This window comes from Aspergillus luchuensis, chromosome 3 (genome assembly GCF_016861625.1).
Source record: "Aspergillus luchuensis IFO 4308 DNA, chromosome 3, nearly complete sequence".
NCBI lineage: Eukaryota > Fungi > Ascomycota > Eurotiomycetes > Eurotiales > Aspergillaceae > Aspergillus > Aspergillus luchuensis.
Window position 1 is genome coordinate 904,739 of NC_054851.1, and position 25,232 is coordinate 929,970.

Genomic DNA, 25,232 nt, shown 5'->3' on the forward strand with positions numbered 1-25,232 from the left:
AGATCATCCTCGGCCAGTCTATACTCCCGACTTTACTACTCGCTTATTGCATATGTCCTTATTTGTGACTCGATAAATAATCCACCTCTCCTTCCCTCCGAGCCCTCGTCGGGCCCCTCATCCCGTTCCGCGTTCCGCCAATTGACACACATTCCGCTATGGCTGCCCAGTCGCTGAGCTCGTTGCTACAACGGGCATCCATTGACGACCACGAGGAAGTCCTGCAGTCATGCAATGCCGCGCTGGCCAAGTCGAAGTCGGACTTGCATGCTCAGCACATAAAGGCAGTTGCTCTGCTGAAGCTTGACCGCTATGAGGACTGCCTGCGAGTATTCGAAGAAGCCGGTGATGGCTTGAAGAACAGAGCAGCTTTGGAATACGCTTATGCTCTATATAAATGCGGCCAGCTGGACCCGGCAATTGAGGTGGTATCTCGTGTCGCCGGTGAGAGGGGTGCGCTGCATTTGGAAGCTCAAGCCGTACGTTATCACTTCCCAAAAAGACTATCTACTCTCGGATATCTTCTGTCATAGTCTGTCTGGTCATCCTAACTCTCATCTTTCGTAAAGAGCTACCGTTCCGAGAAATTCCGTCGTGCTGCCGAGATTTACGAAGAATTGTCGAAAGACAATGCGTCCCTGTCGAACGAAGAGAACGATTTGCGCATCAACTCGTGGGCTACGGATGCCCAGCTGCAGTGGAAGGGCTACCCCCAGTTTGTACGCCATAGCAGGCCGATGCGGGATGATCTAGAGGCGTTCGAGACGGTCTATAATGCAGCTTGCTTGAGTATCGCCAAGGGCGAGTTCCAGCAGGGACAAGTTCTATTGACTCGGGCTAAAGGTTCGTGTGCTCAACCCCGCATGGCGCACGAGAATAGTAGCTGATCAGCTTTACACAGAACTCTGTCGTACATCGGAGGATCTCACTCCTGAAGACCGGGCTGCCGAGCTTCTTCCGATTGCCGTGCAGCAGTTGTACGTCTTGCTTCGCCAAGGAAAGTCGGAGGAAGCACAGTCCGTCCTGGAGGAAATTTCCGTCAGCGAGTATGTTTGTCACAGAACCCTGGCTGAACTTGAACATCGGAAGCTCACATAACCCAATAGTATTCCCGAGCTCTCGACGAAGAAGATCGCTCAGACCAACATTACGCTTGCCCGTGGCACCACCACTACCAATCCCTTCGCTCTGTACAAGGCTCTTCACGAGATCCCCGAATCCACCGACAGCGACAAGCTCTTCGAATACCAAGATAACCTCGCGACGGGAAACTCATACTCGGCCGACCTCCTCGTTCAGAAATACGATGGCATCATCCGCTCCACCTCTAAGGCGCTCGCTCAATCTGGCTACCCCTCGACGGAACCTCGTGCCAACCTGCTTTCAGTCTACAATGCTGCCGCTCATGCACGTGGAGAAACAGGCACCAAGGCCCTGAAGCGTATACTATCTGCGCTCGACAGACGGCCCAAGGACCTTGGCCTTGCCCTGACAGCCGTCCAACTCTACGTGGGTGCGGGCAACACGACGTCCGCAATCACAACACTAGAGCGAACCCTCCAACTGCTCGACGAGTCCATCTCCGAGCAAGACAAAGCAGTCCGCTTCAACCCCGGCCTCTTGAGCATCCTCGTCTCCCTCTACAAGTTGGAGGGCCGTAAAGTCCAGATCCGGAGCGAACTCGCCAAAGCCGCAACCTACTGGCAGAGCCAATCGGCCGAGCCACCAGCCTCCTTGCTCCGCGCCGCAGGGGCATCCCTCCTGCACTCCTCCGATCGCTCCGACCTCGCCAAAGCCGGCGACCTCTTCAAGTCCCTCTACCAGAAAGACTCGACCGACCAGTTCGCCGTAGCCGGCTACGTCGCCTCCCAGGCAACCATCGACTACTCCAAGGTAGAATCCCAGGTCGACAGTCTCCCCTCCGTCGCGGACCTGATCTCAGGCGTCAACGTCGCCTCCCTCGAAAACGCCGGCATCTCCCCCTCCTCCGCGGCCAACGCTGCCGCCGCCGCCGCCATGGCCGGCGCCCGGAAGAGAAGCGCAAAGGGCAAGGAAGACCGCGCAACCAAGCGCGTTCGCAAGGACCGTCTGCCCAAGGACTACGATCCCAGCAAGACACCCGATCCGGAACGCTGGCTGCCTCTTCGCGATCGGTCTTCGTACCGCCCCAAGGGCCGCAAGGGTAAGCAGCGCGCTGCGGAGCGCACACAGGGTGGTGTGGTGAACGAAAAGGCTGAAGAGTCCCCGGCTCCGCCTACTCAGAAGGCCCAGGGAGGAGGCGGTGGAGGTTCTAGCTCGAAGAAAAATAAGAAGAAGGGCAAGCGGTAGATGCAGTAGATGATAACCACCGCTTTTCCTTATTTCCCCTTTTTCTTTCTCACTTTCCCTCCGTTCTTGCATCGCATTTGCTGGCAGGATACCAATCTAGTTGTTGTTGTTGTTCTTGTTGCATGTTGCAGAGAACGAAGCATGTGGAATGATATTTGATAGTCTCGGGTTGTAGCTAGATAGAGCACACACTGATGAGTGAACGGCCTCCAATCCTCCATCGTGAGTAGCAATCTGAGCCGTATTATAATCAATGATATGCATGATACATAATAAAAACTGATCCTTGGATCAACTGCATCCGACTAGACTCCGTGCCGTAAATAGAAAACCACAAGCATGATGCACAAGGTAATTAGTATACATAAACAAAAACAATCCCAGCTTGATCAACGACCCCCCGCCTGGCAAACGCAATAGCAATCTTCCCACCCTTTCCCCTCCACACATGCGCTCCTCCATCATTAGATCACTCGACAGGACAAACAATTCAACCCAACGGAGTCCGAATAGTCCCACACTGGCGATCATACTGCTCGAAGATGGTCTGAAACAGTCTCAGATCCTGAATCGCATCCTTCGCCGTTGTCTTCACAGCCCTATCCTCCGTCAAATACGCATGCAGCGCCTTCAACTCCTCGCGATAGCTCTCCTCCCACGCACTCACCGTCTCCGATCTTTTCATATCCCCATTCTCATCGACAGTCTCGACAACCACCTTCACCCCATGCCGTCGACCATACGGCAGGCCGTACTGCACGCTCACGGTCTTCGTATCGCCGTAGATGGTTAGATGCGCATCGCATCGAGGCACGGCATCGGTCCCGGTCTCGTACATCAGCGTGAACGCGTGTTCGCTCTTTCCGCCACTGTAATAGTGGAAGACGGCAGAGTAATAGGGTTCGTTGACGGAGATGCTGGACACGGCGTCCGGATAGCCGAGGGTATCGCGCACGAGGCCTAGGTCATGACATCCCAGGGACGCGAGGAACTCGCACAGGGCGACGCGCTCTTTGCTGAGGTCTTGGCCGAGGAAGGCTTCTCCGAGGAGGCCCTGGAGGAGCTGGGGGCGGGTTTTCCCGGTCATGGAGTCAGAGGGGGAAGAAGGGGGTGAAATGGGGAAGGGTTGGCTGTGTCCGTTCACCTCGTTCCAGACTTGCTTGCGCGGGGCGGTGGCCGTGTGTGCGGAACTGGGGCCTGCGATGTTGCGGCATCGCGCGTAGTAGATGCGGTCGAGACTGGCGACTTCTTGTCGGAAGACGGAGGCGATGCTGGGGGCGTAGCGACGAGCGCAGGCGACGAAGACTTTGGCGCCGTTGGGGGCGTGTTTCTCGGCTTCGATGATGCGTTTGGCGCTGGGGATGCTTAGGCTTAGCGGGGTTTCGACCATGACGTGTTTGCCGGAGTGGAGGGCCGCGATGGTGTAGGTCTCGTGGTACTCGTTTGGCATGAAGTTGAGAACTAGGTCGATGGTTGGGTTGGTGAGGATGTCATCGGGGGTGGGGGCTACTGGGATGGCGGTGCTGGTGCTGGTGCCGTGCTGCTGATGGTGGTCATGGTCGTTGCAGATGTTGCCGTTGATGTCGGTCTCGTACGACAGGGGCTGCTTGGAGCCATCGTGGATGGCTTGGACCTGGAACGAGGTGGGAAGCGCACGGAGGGCTGGGAGGTAAATGGCTTGGATGGCTTTGGCGCCTTCGTCTGCGGTGAGGATTCCCACGCGCAGGGTGGTTGAGGTTGAGGACATGTTTTAGTTTATTTGGATTTTGGGTTCTGCTGAGACGCGTGATGGTGAGGTTAGTGTTTGTTGTTTCTTTCGTTTGGTAGGGAGAGTGATGAGAATGTAAACCACGTACTTGTTTTGTATGTAGTAGATCAGTTGTGCTACTTGATGAAACTCAATCGTCAGGGAGGGATAAGAGCGAGGATGAGCTCTGAAGATCGAGCGACGGTGAAGAAAAGAACATGGTCCGAACGTTCGAGGGATGGAATGGACGAGTCTTCCGAAGGGGGAAGTGAGGTGAGCTGGTATGTATGTATGTATGAGGTGCAAAGGGGGTTAACCCGGTAATAATAATACCGACTGGGTGCGCTGCACTCAGTCCCTTGGAAGAAAGTATTTGGCAACACTGCAGTGAGGTGTCTGAGATAAAACAAGGGATAAAGAGTAGCACTGGGGGTGCTTTTTCAAGGGTCCTCAGGGAGAGTTTGTGTTACTGTTATTCGAACCTGGTCGCAGGGATGTGAAGCTTTTTCTGCACCGGAGATGGCATGCATGACATCAGTCCCCCGTGGAATCTGGTTTTTGTTGCCATCCTGCCCTGTCACCTTCTGTTCTCTGATTTTATGCTTAACGCTCTGAAATGCTCTAGAAGGTCTGATAAAAATGTTATTTTAGACTACGCCAGGGGTCCTGTTGGTCTGGTCTGTTCCAGCCGAGCTAGTGATGTAGCCCTATTGTTTGGCTGCGCCGATCCGTGCGTTCTGTCTGTGTGTCCCCGATGATGCCTGAGATGAGGGCCCATCGTTGATTCGGCAGATCCTTTACGCTGCGAGCTTATTTCTGACTACTGCATGCAGAGGTGCGGTCGACTATGGCCCCCAATCCCATGACAGCCGTGATTCCGAGCACGAAATGGCCTTGGTCAGCTGGGATGGTGATGGCTTGTTGGGTTTGCTGTGAAGTCAGTCTACAGTCATATTGAGTTATCATGTGCTGCGCTTGATCCGCTGTGGCTGTGACAACTACCATTATCCATGTGAGGCACAGGTAAGTATCGTATACGGAACTGTTCTGCTCAAATATGATGAGAAGAGTGGCTTGTCAGCAATCCAGCCTTGCCAGGACACAAAAATATTCATCTAGCCTGATCCTTGAGGCTGGTAGGAAGAATGCCAAATGGATGAAATCAGCCCTACGGAATCATCCAAAATGCTTCTGGCGTGCGGGGAACGGGATGAACGATTGGCTTGTACAGACTTTGACATCAATGCACTCCTGCAGGGTTCCAACAGGCTATAGTACAGTTGTACTGATCTGTAGTTCCCGATACATTTCCTTAGAAACCTCGGGATCACTAGAAAGATTCGTGATTATTATGCGATATCCATCGCTACGGTCAATAACTGCCGGTTGCCATCGTAGAATAAGGAAGTATCAAGTGAGGGAAAGGGGGCAGCTGGGTATAGCTTCAGGACACAAACCAACAGTGGGTCTATGTGAGAAGAGGAAGGAGTGGGCCAGTCGTCATCCCGAGGTCGGCTAGTCCCAGTCCAGCTGTTTTAGCACTTTAGCTCTTGCTTGGATGGATCTCTTCACGGGCAGTGCTTTTATAGTGGCAGTGACGCCGTAGTGCCGTCGGTTTTCTGCTCTCCTTCTGACGCCATCCTTTTTCCACCCATCATCCTATTCCCTTCTCCATTTCTCCCCGATTTAATTGTTTTCCCCCCCTGACTATACTTCTTTGACTATCTACCTACTGACTACGTAGTTGGACGTCAGCTGCTTTACCAAGATGGGGGTAAGTGCCCAACATATTCCCTTTACATCTGTTGCTCTTTCTTGTTTTTCTTCTCTGCCCCGCGTATCTGCCCCGCTTCACCTCAAAGTGTTTTTGTGTTTCTCCTTTCATGAGACCATACTCTACTACTACTATACTATATCCCAAGACTACTATTTAGCCTCGAGCAGGCTGCATCGAATATACCACCCAACTAACCGCTGCATCCTGCACGTCCTCTCTTAGTTTGCATCCAAGATCGCCGGCAGTCAAAACCCACCACCCAACAACATGAGCGCAAACAGGCCCGGCGTTTATGGAGGCGCACCTCCGACAGGCTATGCTGGAGGCCCTCCAGCTGCACTGCAGCCTGGCAACAATCCTTCTTCTAGTGGTAATCCTGTGAGTCCCCGCCCTACCGGGCAAAACTAAATCTTTAGTGATCCCCTCCGCCCCTCTTCTCCCGTCCTTCCTTTGAACCGTTCAATTTTATCCCCGGCGTCTTTACCCAGTTCGTTTTCAATTTATCACTGTCCACAAAAAGCTGACGCATCTCTTTGCGACCACTACCAGCAGCAGCAGCAACAACCCCAGTATCAGGCTTATCAAGGCTCCCCTGCGCCATCTGGTGGTCCGGTAAGCTAGAACTTGTTTTTCTCTTTTCTCGTGTCTTATTTCTTTCCTCGATTTTCTCCCCCAATTTTCGCTTTCATTCGGTTGGCACTGCCCCTCCTCACTGCTGGGTCACCCTCTCCCTCCCATCGTGAGATTTACTCTCATCGAATGAAAGAGAGCCAGGGTTCACCTCCCTCTCCACTGTGGCCCCCTTCTGCCCCTCCAACCTTCTCTTCGCGCCCGTGTCACACTTCTGCTTTTCTATTTCTTGCCCTCCTCGCCCGTTCGCTGGAAAATCTGGACGCCATCTTCAACTATGTCGCGACCTTATTATAACCAATACGGCTATCCGCCTCAGCTACGCCCGGGTTCGGCCCAGCAATCCCCATATCCGACTTCGCCTCCCCCGCAGCAGCAGCAGCAGCAGCCTCAGTATCAAGCCTACGCGCCTTCGTCGGCCCCTCCAAACAAGCCGGTTCCCTCACCATCGCCGGGTCCGCACCCAGCTTATTCGGGTTCTCAATCGCCCTATCCAGGGTCTCAACCGTCTTACGCGGCGCCCGCTTATCCGTCGGCATCTCCGGCTCCTCAGGCTTACTCCCCATCGCCCTATGGGTCTCAGGCACCACCACCGCCGCAGGGCTATTCGCAACCACCTCCATATGGTACTAGGGAGCCTCCATCCGGACAATATGGACAATCACAGCAGGGCTATAACAGACCCCCGCCTCCCCCGCCACAAACTCAGCCCTATGGAGCTCCTGGACCGCAGTATCCTCCACAGCAAGCCTCTCAAGTACATACTACATCCCAGATACCCGCATTTGTTTGTCCTTGATCTGCAGTCGTGTTTCTCGCGTATTTGCTTGGCTTTGACTGGTGTGACCGACAAGCTAATGTGTTTCAATGGTCTAGGGCCCCTCCTACCCCCCGCAGAATGCACCTTACCCCGGCGGACCTGGTGGACCGGGAGCGCCTTACGGTGCCCCTGGAGGTGCTCCTCCCGCCGCCCGCGCATCCGACCAGCAGATCGCTGCTTACAGACAACTCTTGATCGGAACTATCCAGGAGAAACGACTCCAGAGCTTCTGGCCCCCGGAGAGACTGGATCGATTGGTTCAGACGCTGGCCAACGAGGCCCCAGGAAAGGTCAACAAGCTGATGCACGAACTCCGTGTGCCCCAAGAGGTGGCTATGGACATTATGAAACTGTCTCTGTTCGACGTCATCCTCTATGTTGATGACAGCGGCTCCATCGAATTCGAAGAGCGCGGCGTCAGAAAGGAGCAGCTGGTGCAGATCATTGAAATTGTTGCTGCTGCTGCGTCTACTTTCGATGAAGATGGCATCTCGGTACGGTTCATGAACAATGCGGAGCAGGGAGATGGAATCCGCAACGCCGAGGATGTTGGCCGCCTTGTTTCGCGCGTCCGCTTCCAAGGCCTTACTCCCCTGGGAACCAGCTTGCGCAACAAGGTTCTCGATCCCATGGTTGTGGGCCCGGCCAGAGCAGGTCGCCTGCAGAAGCCAGTTCTTGTCATTACCATCACGGATGGACAACCCGCCGGAGAGCCTCTTGATAGCGTCTCTAGCTCTATCGGCTACGCCGTGAGCGAGGTCGCTCGGACTCAATATGGACAGGGTGCCGTTTCGTTCCAATTCTCGCAGGTGGGCAATGACACCAAGGCTCGGGATTTCCTTGCCTCACTGGACGAAGACCCAAGAATTGGCTCATTGATTGATTGCACTTCCAGTAAGTCCACTTACGCTAGTAGAGCCCTTCGAGCATAACAGGTTTACTGATGTTGTCAACAGACTTTGAGGTCGAACAGGATGAAATGTCACGCGCTGTGCCACCCGTGTACTTGACTCGTGAACTCTGGGTATGTTCCAATTCACACATCCCACTGCAAATTTATTAACTTTTCTAGTGCGCTAAATTGATGCTTGGGGCTATTGATTCCTCGTACGACACTAAAGATGAGAAGGCTGCTGGCGGAGCTGGTGGACCCGGTGCTCCCCCGTCGGGACCTCCCTCTGGGCCTCCTGGACCTCCCGGAGGAGCGCCCCGGGGTGGACAGTACGGTGGTGGCTACAGTCAACCCGGATATCCCCCTGCTCCCAGCTACGGTCAACCTCAGCAGGGCTACGGCGCTAACCCAGGCTATGGCCAGGGATACGGCCAACCCCCCTACCAGAGCCAGGGTCAGGCCCCAGCACCGGGATATGGCCAGCAATACGGTGGTGGATATGGTGCACCCTCTCCTCACCCCAACCAGCCTGGATATGGACAGTCCTCTGGAGCGCCACGAGGCTACTCCCCCTACCAGGCACCCCAGCCGCCCAGGTACTGATAGACCACGTTCGCTTGTCCTATGAGACGGAATTGCAGGGCAGGGGCGCAAATGTGAACCCTCTTATTCTTAATGATTGTTGTTATTCTTCGGACGTTAGCAAGCAGATTTTCGTAGGCGGGAGAACATGGCTGGCATGGCAGGCTAGGAGAAGGGAAAGGATAGACCCAGTTACATGATTAGCTTCATTGTAAAGCAAAATTGAGCAATGGAATAATGATACTTCCGTGACACACTCATATGACTCTCATCGATCATTGACTGACATGGGATTGGCATGGACCAGTGTTGCGATCTTCAAAATCTCCCTCCCAACGACGTCATCTCTCAGCAGGCCCGCCCCGCAGCCATCACGTGCGCTCACCAATCACCTTATGCGCTGAGTCTGAGGCATAGTACCCACCAACTCAGGCATCCAACATCGCCACAGCGCTTGCATAGTATGACCATGATCAATGCTGAATACCCCAAGAAAAAGAAAAAAAAAAAAAAAAAAAAAAAAAAAGAAGAAGAAGAAGAAGAAGAAGAAGGAGGGAAAGAAAAAGAAAACGAAAAGAAAATAAAATAAAAAACTTCCATGAGTAACATAATCACGTTATGCTACTGAAAAGAAGTCTCAGATATTAGACTATGATCCTGATGGATTTCACGTACTTTCAGTTCCGTAGGCTCTTAGTATAGCCGCAACTGTGGGATCGTGAAGAGGGCAAGAATGGGCGTCATTGATATGAAGAATATCGATGTAAGAGGTTCAATCAACTCATTATTGATTCAAGGCAGTGATTCTCTTTAGTCTGATGAAGACGCCAAGTCTGAGGGCAGCGCTTTGCTAATCAAGTGTTCCAAGCTTGAGGGTTGTCTGCGCTACATTCCGTTCAAGGCGACGTACATGTCGATGGCACTCAATGTGAACAAGTTTAGCCAACAATTTCCAGGCCCAGTGACCCTCTTTTTATGTTAGCAGTCATTCCATCAATGACATCGGCCCCGAAGCTGTCGAGTGTGAATGTCTCATTTGAATTCATGATGATATGCTTCATATTCTCAAGTTCGTCTTGTTGAAAAATGTGGCCAGCTCTTGCACTTTCTGTGTGGACGCCGGATTGCTCATGATCAATTTTCTGAAGGACACGAACACAAAACTCGATGGACTCCTGAACCTCTTTTTCAGCAATTTTTCCATTCGCGTCGACTATTCCTTGGATTACTAGATAGTGCAGACTTAGCTAAGAACCTCCCATGAAGGACTGATCAGCCAGATGACTTACTCGGCCGGAATACGTCAAAAGCTCGATCAAAGCTGTTCTCGCCGAGCTCATTAAGTACAGGACGGTCCTTGTGGGCCATTTGGGCATATGCACTGCTCACAACCAGCAAAAAGCGTGTGTACGCCTCGCGAACCTTCTCGGAGTGCCACTTACCGGCAGCCCGCTCGCTGCATTGGCCTTTCATGGACGCGCAGATTGTGGCCGCCGCAGACAGAGCCCCTAGAAGAGCAAGGTGAACGCCAGATGAGAAAAGCGGGTCGATGAAGCACCCAGCGTCTCCAATTATGCGCACATTGGCAGCCGCATAGGATGACGCATTGTACGACCAATCCGACGCGGATCTGACCTCGGAGACGAGCTCCGCACCTTCTATAAGGTCCATAATCCCAGACACTTCGTGCAGACAGCTCAGAAAGTAGTCTTTGGATGATGGCGATCCCATTGCTTGCTTTTTCGCCTTGACACTGTTCTGGTGTTGGACAACACCAACGGAGGTTGTTCTGTTGTGAAGGGGAATCGCCCAGGTCCAGCCGGATGCGTCTGCAGCATTGATTAGTCTCTGTTTGCTTGGGCTGGTCTAATTAAAAAGCCGATGAATTACCTTCGAGGCGACTGAAGTAGGGAGAGCCTTCCATAGAGGTGCCTACACCATATGTTGCAGCGTTTTTGAAGTAGCCCCATATGGCCGTGTTTTTCAGCCCTTCGTTGTACCGTCGATCTTTCAAATACTTCGTGCTCATTAATCCGGCTCGCCCGCTTGCGTCCACCAGATATTCAAATTGGATGCTCCCGGTGCTTTTGTCTCTTCGTGTCCAAGATGCAGACTCGAGGAAGCCAACGTTGCCGTTTACTGACGGCTCAGTCGCTCGAAACTCTAAGGAAGTGACCTTCACGCCATCAAAAGTTTTACAACCGCACTCTCCGGCATAATGGAACAGTATGCTGTCTGCCTCGGATCGTAACACATTTCAAGTGTAGTTATGAGGGCCTCCGGCCTTGAGAAAATCGGTATCTAATTGCCCTTTAAAAAGCGCCTTATCGGGGGTGGTGTAACAACATACATCCTGGTGGCTTGCTGTTGAACTTAAACGCTGCCCCCTTCTACACAGGAGTCAACTAGTCACTAGACAGAGTCATCAGGCGACATAGTCTTACCTTCATGTTAAATCCATGAGCTTCAAATTCAGGTAATGCACCGTTGAATTCTAAGAAATGCCTCAGAGATGGCAGCATGCTTTCCCCAATGTGGTATCTACGACGAGACAGTCAGAAGTAGGCCTTTAAAGTGAAAGGTGAGTTTTTAAAAGCTGGAATCTCAATTGACCTTGGGAAAAAAATCGGCTTCCAACAATACGGTATCAATTCCTTCTCTGGCAAGCACAGATGCGGCATATGATCCTCCTGGGCCACCGCCGACCACGAGAACGGTGCATTCCGCTGGTATAGACATATCACTGGCTACCAGGTCGGCTATATCAACAGGATTAAGATACTAGAAGACGATGGGGTCTAGTGAGGGGAAAAAAAGGATTCTAGTAAAGTAGAGACCGGTAATCATATTCGTGGAGATAAGTTGAGGTATTATATCAAGCAGCGATATGTGGTCTATTATACTTGAACCATGATTGATTTGCACTACAATAAACGATTCCTTTGCAAATTGAACGTTCATTTCCTGCAAGGTAGATGTAAGGGCTACTATTCTTACAATACTTGCAATAGGTATGAGTCATGGTATATCCCAGGACATCTCTCTGCTATATAAGGTTGCTGCTTGTAAAGGATCCGGGAACTAAGGAATGGTATGATTGTATGGCTTATGATATTTAGAGGTACTAATGTGTCGGTAGGCATTCTAAGGACAACAGTATGTTAATGGTGATATCATGAAGTATGAAGGCTGTCTTATAAAAATGAATGAACTCTATATATATACTCTGCTCTGTGGCCTCAACAGCTGCCAATAGGTTGATCTATGAATATGCTCTTGTAATTACCTCTATGTAAGACAGTAGTTTCTTTCAAAGAGAAAGCTGTATTAGAAGTTAAAGTTTCTATCCTCTTCCATACATGGGTTAACATGTTTCAGTCTACTTGGTCACGGTTCGACAGTTCCATGATGCCTATCATGTCCCCTATAGGTTCTTTGGAATGTAGATGCCTTGCATGTGGTGCTACCTGAGAATCACGAGTTGCTATAGGACACATCTATCCATTAATAAGGAAGCGGTCTGGGGTGGTTTGTACAACTTGATGGACTTGTTGAGGGGTGGGGCAGAGGAATTACCATTGTCTTCGACTGTCTGGCTCCCCAATATTTATTTTTTCCTTTCACGTGCATGGATATGACGGTGAGAAAATACATTCAAATAATGTAAAAAGCCGAAGAATGAATGTCCCGACTCGGAGCATTAGCATGGTCGTTGTGTACTTCTTTACATCATTTCTTTCTTAATTCCGAGGTCTCTGGGATATGGATGGAAGGGGAAGCGAATTATCCAATTGATCGAATAGGATCCGCATAATTGTTGGGACTATTGTATCGAGCGATACTTATATGTCATCTATATGGCCGTCATATATATGGTCTACATCATCTATATCACTCTGTTCTCTCTCCTCACGCACGTTTTCTCCGCGGTATACTGACAAGGGTGGCTGACTGCAACACCGATCTACTTGCAGTGCGTAGATGCAGGAAGACAAAACCATACACTATGAAGAACTTCATGTGAGGCAAGTTCGTCGAGTGACAGGTACTCCAGCATCCCTAGCAAGGTATGTTGTGGCCACATCTTCTTAATATAACCTTTAGAAGGATAGTGTCACTCTGTGTATCGCATGTCATTCTTCTATACCAATGAATGGATACAATTCCTACTATCTGAGCAGGCTCACTGATGGTGAACATATCGATCATGTAAGCATTGCACTGGTCGCCTTGCATACACAATCTGTAATAAAGCAATTCATAGTCTGATAGACTGATGGAGCGCCTGAAGGATATGAAGTAGCCTGATTAGTATCTTACGATCGGTTGAACCCTAGAAAGACTGTTGCATCGAGCTTCAAGCTAACGGAAGGTCTAATTTGATGGAAGTGTCGGAACGATGACTATTAAAATAGAACTGATAGTCTTCATCATCATGACTGACTATAGTATTGGCAGTTACTGCAGCAGGCAGCCAAATAAACATGGTGAGAGATTGATACGAAGTAGATGGATAAGAATAGATAGGCTACCATGATTTAGAAACCTAAAGTAAAAGTGCCAGGCAATGAGATGAGCTGTAAGAAGCAGGCGGTCAGTAGTGGCAGGTCGGGACCCTGTCAAAGGAACTGCTTATCCATGGTAGAGTGGATGTTGAATGGAAAAGAATTGGAAATGTGGCAAATCGGACTGCTTGACCGTTGAATCCACCACCACACACACACGCACACTTACGTACACTGGAGTACTAGTGCCAGTGGCGTGATAAGTAGGGAAAGCAATCAGATCAAAGCCCTGTCAATGGCGGGGATTAACCAAGTTTCTTTAAGTGACAGGGGTTCTTCCGCCACTGAAAGGTTATTCCGAGAAGACCACGGACAGTGTGCAGTGCGTCTGTATGTGAAGACAGGGTGTTACAGTAGTAATCATCTAATGTAATCTAAGACAAGACATACAAAGTCGAAGATCTGATCGCAATGTTACTTTTTGTGTAGGAGGTGATGAACCCTGGAAATCGACGAGGGGCAGTGCAGTCAGAAAAGGCCTAAAAGAACTTGAACGAGAGGAGGGTTTGCGTGGCCCCCAAGCCACGTTCAAAGCCGACGGCGACCGATGAGTGGCCCGCCGCCAATTAAGGTGCCTCCGCAAATTCCCCATCGGGTTCCAGTTTTGGGTTCAGGCCTTCATTCGAGACTCCCTTTTTTGCCTTCTGGCTCACCTTCTCGACGGCTCTTCTTCTTCTGGTTCTGGTTCTTGTTCCTCTCCCACTTGAAGTTAGTCCGGTTTCCCAAAAGAGCTTACCCTTTCCTCTTCCTCTTCTTTTCTTTTTGACGCTTCTATGCTCTACTCTGCTCTTGCATTTGCAGTCATTCTTTTCCCTGCTTGCATCCAGCCAGTCTTTAATTAAAATTAAAAATCCGGCTGCAGTCAAGTGGCGGCGGCTCTATTGTTATTTCGGCCGTCTTACCGCTTCCGGCTGCCTCATTTCGTATTCGCTGCAGCTGAACAAAACAGAATCAGGACAGCCTGAACTCACTTGGTTGGTCTCTCTTTCTCTTTTGCTCGCCGCCTGCGGAAAAAGAAGCTCCTCTTGACGTCTTTCCCATATCCTTGTCTCTTCTCAACTCTCCGCGTGGCCTTTTCTTTCCCCTCTTTACCCCCCCATCTCCCTCTCCACCCTCTTGTCCATTCTTGTTCCTTCTGTTAATTCGGTGGACTCGCTCCCCACAGTCGTTTCCGCCTGTTTCACTTCCAGCCATCTGCCATCATCGTCTTGGCTTTCGCTCCGGTTCACCTCCCTATCGCTGTGACGAACCTTCTCCTTTTCCAGTCTACCTCTGCGCGAGTCGCTTGTACGATATCCATCGGTGGGTTGCTTTCGGGGGGCTCTCATATGCTGGCATAAACGAGTCCGTTGTCTTTGACTGGTTTTGAGGCTCGAAGCATGAGTCAGGCCTTTCGTCATACAGGAGATACGACTACGACCGATTCGCCCTTTGATTATTTACCTTCTACCTCGAGATTCGAAGTGAATTGATAGAAACGAAAGGAGACGGATATTGTGGCATTCACATCACTGTGGACATTTGCGATCCCGCCATGTCCCAACATGATGATGTACCCGAGTCCAATCACGGTCCGCAGGAAAGCACGTCGGCGGAACATACAACCGGAGGAAATGGCGGCTCGACTCCAGTACCGCAACTGCCACGGAGCCAGTCCTTGGATATAAACCGTGCTCGAGGCGGTGCAGTCCCCGGCCGACCGTCCCTCTCTCCATCTCGAACCGTGTCGGATGCTGGCCGAAGATCATCGCAACATCATGTCCGTTTTTCGACCGACTTGGAGCGTCCGGCCCCGGAGGAAGTTCGAGGTTCGGACGCCGACCGACGGCCCGCGTCCAGAGGGTTAACAATCAACACAAATCTCGCTCAATTGCAGGTGCCTTCATCGGGCAGGTCCCCAGGACATAGCGCAACCTCGCCTTTGTCGCCCAATTCGACATTGTCCCCTCCCTCCCCACAGAGTCCGGAATCCGGCGGTCGTTCAAGATCGCGTCATCGTGGGTATTCGCTGCGACGGACAATCTTTGCAAAGAATATTGAGTCCGCTGTTACGTCCCCGGGTGCGATCGAGCTGGGTCAAGCCCAGGCTGTTAGCCCACAGGAAGGCGCTTCTGCTGATGTTTCCGAGCGGAAATCGGAGGAGGTGCCGCGTCAGTCCACTGAAGATGAGAAGCAAGACGTTCTAGTAACGCAAAAATCCGCATCCGATCCGAACCTGGACTTGTCGACAACGTATTACTCAGAGTCTTCAGATAACCCCAAACACAGCAGGCACCTCTCCACAAGTGTCTCCTATGAGAAATGGCTCAAGCGGAGGGCTGTCATTGCCACGCTGATGCTTCGTCTGGAGGACATGCTCGAGACGGCACGTAAAACCATCCTTCGTATTAAGGACATTCCGCCCAGCAAAGACGGTCGGCACATTGACCTTGACGCGACTCGCACCGAAGCGCTCGTCGATGAGAGAACCGGAAACCCCTATGTCGGAAACTCCATCCGTTCCAGTCGTTACAGCTTTTGGAGTTTCTTTCCCCGCCAACTGTTCGCGCAGTTTACGAAGCTGGCCAACTTCTATTTCCTTATTGTTGCGATCCTACAGATGATTCCTGGTCTGAGTACCACCGGTTCATTTACCACACTCGTGCCGCTGTTGATCTTCGTTGCTATTTCAATGGGCAAAGAAGGCTTCGATGATTGGCGTCGCTATCGCTTAGACAAGGAAGAAAATAACCGTTATGCATTTGTCCTTCGCCCTGGTGCAGGTATCCCTCCCCAGATGTGCGCTAGCGACAGCATGTCCGTTTCAAGTGAGTCTCAGGACTGGGTCCCAGTGAAGTGGAGAGATATCAAAGTTGGCGACGTCATCCGATTGGAGCGTGATCAGCCTGTACCGGCAGATATGGTCCTGCTTCATGCTGACGGACCGAATGGTATCGCTTATATCGAAACCATGGCTCTGGACGGTGAGACAACTTTAAAGAACAAACAGCCTGCTCATCCTATCGCAAAGGTCTGTGGGACAGTTGAGGGCATTTGTAGCAGTGCTTTGCATTTCGCCGTCGAGGACCCCAACATGGACCTTTACAAGTTTGATGGCAATGTGACCATCGCCGCGGAAGAGAAACTTCCATTGACCAACAATGAGATCGTATACCGCGGTAGTATTCTGCGCAATACCGAATGTGCGTATGGCATGGTCATCTATACCGGCGAGGAGTGTAAGATTCGGATGAACGCAAACAAGAACCCTCGCATCAAGTCGCCCTCTCTCCAGGCCAAGGTCAACCGGGTTGTTATGCTGATCGTGCTCCTTGTCGTTTGCTTGTCGGTAGGATGCACTCTCGCTTACAAGTTTTGGTTTCATCAGCAAGTCGAGCCCAAGGCATGGTATCTCACTCAGGCGAGTGTAGCCATCGGCCCTATCTTCACCTCCTTCCTGATCATGTTCAATACGATGATTCCCATCTCGCTATACGTGAGTATGGAAATTGTCAAGGTCGCGCAGATGCTCCTGCTGAATTCCGACATCGACATGTATGACCCCGAGACTGACACTCCGATCGAAGCTCGCACGTCCACCATCAACGAGGAACTGGGCCAAGTCAGCTATGTATTTTCGGATAAGACCGGTACCTTGACCAACAATTCGATGCGCTTCCGCAAGATGAGTGTTGCTGGCACTGCATGGTACCATGACTTTGATCTTGTCGAAGAGGCGGCCAAGGCCGGTGATCATACGAAATTGATCCACAAGAAACGCAGCGCAAAAGGAAAGAAGGCGCTCAGCCGCAAGTCAAACGTTTCGGAGGCGCGGAGAGAGCCTCCCCGAACCTCGATGTCCATGACGAACGGCCTGGACGGACGTGGCGCCTCTATGCGCAACAACCGTACCACCGATATGATCAAATATATTCAGCGCAAGCCTTACACCGTCTTTGCCCGCAAGGCCAAGATGTTCATCTTGGCCATGGCGTTGTGTCACACTTGTATCCCGGAAGATGACGAGTTTGGCAATGTCTCTTTCCAGGCAGCATCGCCCGATGAGTTGGCCTTGGTTATGGCCGCTCAGGAGCTTGGCTACCTCGTTCGCGACCGGCAGCCAAATACCCTTACCATTCGGACCTATCCCAACGGACCCGATGACAAGCCTTGCGATGAGGTATATCAGATCATGGATGTTATCGAGTTCTCAAGCGCTCGTAAACGTATGTCGGTTGTGGTGCGGATGCCTGACCAACGCATTTGCGTGTTCTGCAAGGGCGCTGATAGCATTCTGATGCGATTGCTGAAACGTGCCGAGCTCGCGCAGGAGAAGGCCGTGGAGATTGAGAGGCGCGCCAGCAAACGCAAGGCGGCCGAGGCTGCCCAGGTCGTGAGGCGCAACAGCGAGTATCACAGTCGTAAGGATAGCGGGCTTCGGACCAGTTTTGGCCGGCCTAGCATGGCCCGCCGGCGATCAAGTATTACCGGCGACCACGTATCGGCTCTAAGAGAAAGCATCGACGTTTGGCTGCGCGACCGGGAGACCGATGGTGGAATCTTGACGCGAGGGGACGATCCTGAGTATTACAGTCCTCGCCCCTCTGCCCAATTGGGACGCGCTTCGAGCACATGGTCGGATTCTGGAAGCTCCATCCACGAGAATGAGGAGGAAGAGCTTGTGGAGGAGGCTTTGGTTGTAAACGAGGCTGCCGTGTTCGAGCGGTGCTTCCAGCATCTCAACGACTTTGCGACAGAGGGGTTGCGTACGCTCCTGTATGGGCACCGCTTCCTTGACGAAGCTGCCTACAACAAGTGGAAGGCTGCCTATCACGAAGCCTCCACTAGCCTTGTTGACAGACAGGAGAAGATCGAACAGGTTGGTGAACAAATCGAGCAACAGCTCGAGTTGACTGGCGCAACGGCCATCGAAGACAAGCTGCAGAAGGGCGTTCCCGAGGCGATCGACAAGCTGCGCCGTGCGAACATCAAGATGTGGATGCTGACTGGCGACAAGCGAGAGACCGCCATCAACATCGGTCACTCCTGCCGTCTGGTAAAGGATTACTCGACCCTTGTCATTCTGGATCATGAGACTGGAGAGGTCGAGCAGTCAATTGTCAAATTGACAGCCGACATCACCAAGGGCGGCGTGGCTCATTCGGTTATTGTAGTTGATGGGCAGACACTATCCATAATCGAGTCAGACCAAATCCTGGCGGCACAGTTTTTCAGGCTGGCCGTGCTAGTTGATTCGGTTATCTGCTGCCGTGCCAGTCCTAAGCAGAAAGCCTTCCTGGTCAAGTCAATCCGTCAACAAGTCAAGGGTAGCGTGACCCTGGCGATTGGTGATGGTGCGAACGATATTGCCATGATCCAGGAAGCTCACGTTGGCATCGGCATTACTGGTAAGGAGGGATTGCAGGCGGCCCGAATCTCGGATTATTCGATTGCCCAGTTCAGGTTCTTGCTGAAGTTGCTCCTTGTCCACGGTCGGTGGAACTATATCCGGGCGTGCAAGTACACGCTCGGGACATTTTGGAAGGAGATGCTGTTTTACTTGACGCAGGCTCTGTACCAGCGCTGGAACGGGTACACTGGCACCAGTATTTATGAGTCGTGGAGTTTGAGTATGTTCAACACTCTCTTCACGTCTCTGGCCGTTATCTTCCTTGGCATCTTTACCAAAGACCTCTCTGCTTCCACCCTCCTAGCTGTCCCAGAGTTATATACTAAAGGGCAGCGCAACGGCGGGTTCAACATTCGGCTGTATTTAGGCTGGACGTTCATGGCTGCATGTGAGGCCATGATGATCTATTTCTGCATGTTTGGGCTGTTTGAAAATGTCATGTTCACGCACACAGGCAGTGACATTTTTTCAGCCGGTCTGCTCTCATTCACGGCCTGTGTTATCGTCATCAACACCAAGCTACAGGCCCTCGAGGTGCACAACAAGACGTATCTGTGCTTAGTTGTGTGGATCATTTCCGTTGGTGGTTGGTTCTGTTGGAACTTGATCCTCGATCGCCGGTACAACCCCAGCTCTGGCGACGGGATCTACCATGTTCTGGGTAACTTTGTCTATGCATCAGGCCACGACCTCGCTTTTTGGGCAGCTTTGCTTGTCACCGTCATCGCAGTGATCGTGTTCGAAATGACCGTGAGTTCCGTCCGGGCGCTCTTTTTCCCTACGGACGTGGACGTCTTCCAGGAATATGAGCAGGACTTGGACATTCGAAGACGGTTTGAGGAAGCCGCTGCATCTGAGCTGCAACAAGGCTGGGATCACGGCAAGAAGAAATCCAGCTTTGAGCTGGCTCGCGAGGAAGAGATGGAAGTGCGCGAACAACAGGTTCGGGAACTTCTTGCTCGGCCACGAGTGATGGTGACCGGTAGCAAGACAGGCTCTGGCCCTGTTGAGATGGAAGATGTTGAACTGGGCGGATACGGCACCAGCACTCCTCCGGAGGGTGAAGAGGTGCCCAAGACTCCCCGCCGGTCCGTTGAGGTTCATGAGTTGTTTACGAAGGGATTCGGAGCCATCCGAAAGGGGCATTTGAAGTGAAGGATGATGGAAGAAAACAAAAAAGCATCTCTTCGTGTCTGTTTGTTGTATGAGTGCCTTCACTCCTTTGATTTGTGAGCGTTCAGGCGTTTCGAGTGGATACCCCGGATAAGTTCTAGTCACTCCTTCTCTGTTATTTTTCTGATCAGTGTGTATACTGGTTGTATATATGCATGGAAAGCAAATAGATTATGAACGTGGACAAACGCGCAACGTTTACATGGAGCAGTGAAACAGATGAAAAGAAAGAGTATTGCTTGTAAGAAGTAGGCTAAGCTTGACAGCTCCGGAGCAGCCGGAAGCGAGGATGAGGGGCGCTCCAGTTTCCCCTGAGTGGATCCCCAATTTCCCCGGGTATATCGGATCTAGCACTCCGGGGGAGTGCATAGGTTGGGTTGGAATAGTAATGCAGTGGAGGGGATTCATAAGCTGCATAGTTAATTGATCCGCCGACATACCAGTATCGTTAGTTGACTACCAAATAAATATGATGGAAAGACTAACGGTTGCTGTGTTAGGGTGTGCTGTTTGGTGAGTATCCCTGTATGTGATTGACTACTTGATATTCACACAGAGAAGCCTACATTCCATGAATTGAGGGATGCTTATATAGTTGCCATAGGTCGATGATTTAAGTCATAAAAGGGTAAAGTATTAGTATCTACATCAACATATGCGGACGCTTTTATCATACTATAGGATATTGCCGATTGTTGGTGATACCTAGAAACTAGGGCACTTATTTACAATATCGATATCCATCTATCACTAAATGAAAACTTCATGGCAACAAAGATCACTAGATGTGAATTCTTCTCAACACTGTATGCCTATATCACCAGTCACAGATTAACCTACTAACCTTCACGCACCTATTCATGTCCCATGAGGTGCCCTAAGATGAATCACTCTCTACATGAATGCCACTTACAACACACTCATCAACATGGCAATTCCCTCTTCCAAAGCCCTTGGTATTTCCCATGAACCCAATACCCTCACGCTAGGAATCTACCATGCCATTCATCAAAGAGCATACGTACTACTATATAGCCACGAAGTATGCCAACTTTTCCGCTTTCTTACTCTGTGCTATCCCCATCCCCCATCTAATTACATTTCAGTTAATATGTCCTCCCCAATGGACCTCTCTCACCCCCTACCCACCCCCTACCCCAAAAAATCCCTCTACGACCCTCCCATCCGCATCCTCGTCGACACCCGCATTCACCTCCTCCAAGGAGACACCAACGAAGAGCGCAACACCTTCCTCATCAACCACATCTGCCAACTACACTGGCACACCGAATTCATCCCCTCCAAGCACCGCCGCTACGCCTTCAGCACCGAGCGTTTCCCCATTGAGTCTACCCGCTGCCTGTTTCTTGTTGATTGCGGCCAGACCGCAAGCAAGGAGGAGGATGAGGATGTTCCTGTGGTGTATTATAAGTGGACGGGGGAGTTTTTGTAAGATCTACTCTTTACCTATACCTACCCAGTACTCAATCTTTGATACTATTCAGTAGTAGGTCGGTGGTTGATTGCTGATTTATGACTGTGATGGTATATAGGACCCCCCTACCCATCCTATCCTACGAAGCCTGGATCAAGAATAAACTCAAATACGTGTATCCGTTTACTCCTGCGCCGAACTGGCAGAATGGCGTTGATCGGGATCGAGAGCGAGAGATGCTTTTGTCCAAGGTGTTGTGGGCGAGTAGTAGTGGTGGGGCGACGGATGATGATTTGAGGGCTTTGAGGGATAATGAGAAGGATTGGGCGTGGTTGAGGGAGACTTTGGATCCGGATGTTTTTGGCGGGTTTTTGTATGAGGCGAGGAGGAGGGTTTATTGATGTCATCGAGTAATTGGGTAGTAGATGATGTGTGTAGTGTTTCGTTTGAGGAAGGTTTGGTTTTGTCTCTTGGGGGTAGTCTGGGATGGTGGTTGGGTTGCTGCTTCTTCTTTCTGATATGTTTGCATTTTTGTTTCTACACTGATAGTATGGATTTGATGGTTTGGTGCAGGTATGGTAGTTACTTAGGTGGTTGCTTAGGGAGTAGTATGAAAAAAAGAATTATGTTAAACTGAAAGTCAATTTCCTAGTAGACGAGTGGGTTGATACGACATATGGCAGGCTTTTGATGATAGGTAGATTAATAAGTAGAAGAGTCGTATAACTAGAAGGCCTGGATATCCGCAGAATCGAGGTGTTACAATCTAGTAGTGAGTAATACTCATTGCTTCGCTAGCGACCCATTAACGTTTAGTGTAGTTGCCAGTCTATTTGAACTAATGGCACCTTACTTCGCTGGGCATAAATCCTCAAAAGAGCCCGATCTGATACTCTTTTTCTGTTGTGTTGAGCCTTGTCGGTATGGCCCAGCTATGTTCTTCTAGGGTTCTGTTCGCAGTGTGTTTGACGATGAGTAGATGTGTGTATGTGTCCCACATATTTCCCAGTCCCTACTACTAGTAGTAAGGAACCTGGAAGTCGAGAAGTATGCATTTTCTTCCCCACCGAGACCTCTTGCAGCTGTTGCGCATAGCGATGGTTACCAGCAGCTCGACTGATACGAGGCAACCCCCGAAACATCCAAAGAAGTACAGCGGGGCGCAAAATGAGCTTTTGCTCTCTTATTGATAGCCAGAAAGAGGCCTGCGTGGCAGAGGCTGTATGGTCGCGTTTTTCGGGAGCCAAAGCTAACTGAGGAAGGCATGAGTTAAAAAGATCCCTGAACCATGTCGGCCAGTGGCAGTGCGCGGCTTTTTTCACCTTTTTGAGCACATCACGGGGAGGGCTTACTGTGGCGGAGCTGGAATGCATATGCTTGCTTTTCATCACATCTCATAAGAGCGACAACTCCCTTCAGAGCAGGCTTTTGTTGTCTTGATAAATTTGTTAGAAGGTTACCTAACTGCAGATTCTTGTTTCAGGCCCCCGGAAACAATGAGCACATCTTGGACGTACAACTGTTCAGGCCCATCTCCCGAATGGATCGCCAACAGTGATATCACAGGCACCGGTGTAAGCCTAGTTTGAAGAGAGCACAAGGCTAGTCTAATCTGCATCCTACAGGTTGTCTTCAGCTACATCATAACAGCCGGAATAGTGGTCGTGGTTCTTGCACTATACTACTTTGTTGCATATGATCCCTCTCATGATCCATTTTTAGGGTCCAAAAGGAACAGTGTATCCAGGGCCTTTTACCCTAATCCAGTGGACGCACTTATACTCGAGGATTCGAGACGTACAGCAATATCTTTTCTGGGTGCATTTGGCTGCGTTCCCATCAATAATACCAGTTTTGAGGAAGCATTTATCAGGGTTTCTCCCCTCCTCTAAGCTTCCATGGTTAGTCTTCTGTCATGCTGTACTGACGCTGGTTATAACCATAGTGTATCATCGCTTTCAGTGACATGCAGCTCTTGACTGGTTATTCAATACTTATCAGTGGCTTTTCGCAGCTTGGCTCTGGTCTACAAACATTCTACTGGCAAGTTGTCATAGGTCTGACCTGGTTTTCTACCATTACACATCAATCTTGCCTGACGGCGTTGCGCAATCACCTTTATCTTCACTCCTCTGAGCGTACATGGCGGCTAGCTGCCATGGCTACATTGTGCGTTCTCTTGGCTATTGGCCTAGGATTTACTGCAAACTATGATTGGGCCTTTAGTACCGGCAAGAACGAGCCGAATTACGGGGATGCCGCGATATGCTATATTCGAATTAGGTTGCCATTGGGACAAGCTTTCTATACTATGCTAATCTCAGTCCTGCTTATAACCTTTTCATTCGTGGTGCGCATTGTCAAGCTCTATCGATTCCTTTCAGTGGATATTTTCACCAGGGCAAGGTCGAGGGTCAGCCACTGGACATATACAAGCTTACGGATCGTGCATGACTGGTCAGATTCATCAGCCCAACCGCCCTGCTTGAAGTGTATGGTCTGCTATTATCCATTATTAGCAGCTAAGCTATCGGCGGATCTGCTTGTCGATGGATGGACGTCTGTCTTCATGGAGGCTAGTTGTCCTTCCCACTTCCCCGCTTGTTTTCCAGAGCGATCTGACATCAAATACAGATCTTCTGGGTAGCTGTGGCCTATTTCTGGGGTATTTATCGGTTGATTGCCACGCTTCAGATGATAGGGAACCCGACTGGATTTCTCAATGGGTCGAGCGATTGGACATTTGGCCAGGTTATTGCGATGCTATTGCTCGCCGGGCCCCTGATAACGATAGTGGAATCATTTCACTCCGATACTGGTGGGTAAAGTTTGGGAGTCCAGCACAGAATGGTCCTAACTACTAGACACAGGGCAAGGAAAATACCATCCTGCGGAAAATGCAACTCACGTGCTCTCCGCGCAAAATGTACCCACGGGACAAACAATGATTCCTGCTTCCGGTAGATCCAGCCCTATTCTCGCGTCATCCAGAAACAGTCGGCTTGTTGGGCATGCCACCTGGCGCTCATATCGCAGCACTCTACGTATGTTCTGTGTCTATTGCACGCTGATGTCATTTCCAATGTTGGGACTTCTAGTTCTTGCTGCTATAGGACAAGGTTCTTTCACAGGGGCATTTGTCACGCTGGGCGCGGGTCGTTCATGTTACTTCTTTCTCTTGATTCCACTGATTGGCCTATGGGAGATGATTCTCTTATCGCTCGCATTCGATGAGTTATTGAATGGGCGGAAGCGATGGGAAAGAGTTACCCTGTGGCTTCTTAATACCTCTGTCTGCCCTTCCTCTTGTCTATTCTGGATGCTGTATTTCTTTTATATCGACCAAAGCACGAGTCTTGTCTGGCTAGGTGTTATGCAAGCAACGCTCTTTGTTGTCTATGGCCTTGTTGTAACTCTGCGTGCAGTCCTCTCTCCCCAATAGCGCAGCGGCTTTCACAAGCCATTCCAGGACAGTTCGATATCATTGCAGAGGATACGGGGATCAGTGTTGTCATATATCAGAGGATTTAAAACAGGTCAAAAACCAAGCTCTTAATAGTTATATTAGGGACAAATACAGTAGTTTCTTATGTTCCAGAATTTAAAATTCAAATCAGACATAAGAATGGTGTCTCCTCTTGAATCACATTAGTATCACAGGCAGATACAGTCACCTGCCCAGTAATTACAAAATTTTATACTCTAAATGTATAAGCATACAGATTTTTTTGGTTTTGTTTTGTTTTCTGTTTTTTGTTTTTTTGTTTTGAATTGGACCATTTTATTTCTCTTATCCGTTGATTATTTATTAATATATAATCTTTACATAGCAGTCACAGGATGAGGTGTGGGAGACTGAGGTCCCACATCAGGGACAGTGGCAGTGGCAGGCTA

General features: G+C 50.4%; 7 protein-coding genes across 7 annotated transcripts; 5 read left to right on the forward strand and 2 right to left on the reverse strand.

Annotated features, from left to right (window-relative positions):
* Positions 1-158: 158 nt before the first annotated feature.
* On the forward strand, positions 159-2,328 carry SRP72 (signal recognition particle subunit SRP72; the record flags this gene model as incomplete). The annotated part of the gene is made up of 4 exons (XM_041686819.1): positions 159-479; positions 570-843; positions 902-1,046; positions 1,107-2,328. 4 exons carry the CDS (start codon positions 159-161, stop codon positions 2,326-2,328), a joined length of 1,962 nt encoding a protein of 653 aa, XP_041540765.1.
* Positions 2,329-2,818: 490 nt separating this feature from the next.
* Positions 2,819-4,075, reverse strand: AKAW2_30319A (Gfo/Idh/MocA family oxidoreductase; the record flags this gene model as incomplete). The annotated part of the gene is made up of 1 exon (XM_041686820.1): positions 2,819-4,075. One exon carries the CDS (start codon positions 4,073-4,075, stop codon positions 2,819-2,821), a length of 1,257 nt encoding a protein of 418 aa, XP_041540766.1.
* A 1,768-nt stretch (positions 4,076-5,843) lies between these two features.
* rfeF (putative transcription factor RfeF) lies at positions 5,844-8,797 on the forward strand (the record flags this gene model as incomplete). The annotated part of the gene is made up of 6 exons (XM_041686821.1): positions 5,844-5,849; positions 6,075-6,230; positions 6,402-6,464; positions 7,359-8,196; positions 8,259-8,326; positions 8,375-8,797. 6 exons carry the CDS (start codon positions 5,844-5,846, stop codon positions 8,795-8,797), a joined length of 1,554 nt encoding a protein of 517 aa, XP_041540767.1.
* Positions 8,798-10,048: 1,251 nt separating this feature from the next.
* Positions 10,049-10,805, reverse strand: AKAW2_30321A (uncharacterized protein; the record flags this gene model as incomplete). The annotated part of the gene is made up of 2 exons (XM_041686822.1): positions 10,049-10,605; positions 10,667-10,805. The coding sequence occupies 2 exons, from the start codon at positions 10,803-10,805 to the stop codon at positions 10,049-10,051; spliced, it is 696 nt and encodes a 231-aa protein (XP_041540768.1).
* A 4,070-nt stretch (positions 10,806-14,875) lies between these two features.
* On the forward strand, positions 14,876-19,885 carry AKAW2_30322S (aminophospholipid-translocating P4-type ATPase DNF3; the record flags this gene model as incomplete). The annotated part of the gene is made up of 1 exon (XM_041686823.1): positions 14,876-19,885. One exon carries the CDS (start codon positions 14,876-14,878, stop codon positions 19,883-19,885), a length of 5,010 nt encoding a protein of 1,669 aa, XP_041540769.1.
* Positions 19,886-21,026: 1,141 nt separating this feature from the next.
* On the forward strand, positions 21,027-21,739 carry AKAW2_30323S (uncharacterized protein; the record flags this gene model as incomplete). Its single annotated transcript, XM_041686825.1, has 2 exons — positions 21,027-21,352; positions 21,457-21,739. The coding sequence occupies 2 exons, from the start codon at positions 21,027-21,029 to the stop codon at positions 21,737-21,739; spliced, it is 609 nt and encodes a 202-aa protein (XP_041540770.1).
* A 1,095-nt stretch (positions 21,740-22,834) lies between these two features.
* AKAW2_30324S (uncharacterized protein) lies at positions 22,835-24,780 on the forward strand (the record flags this gene model as incomplete). The annotated part of the gene is made up of 5 exons (XM_041686826.1): positions 22,835-22,912; positions 22,964-23,212; positions 23,284-23,913; positions 23,973-24,156; positions 24,209-24,780. 5 exons carry the CDS (start codon positions 22,835-22,837, stop codon positions 24,778-24,780), a joined length of 1,713 nt encoding a protein of 570 aa, XP_041540771.1.
* Positions 24,781-25,232: the final 452 nt, after the last annotated feature.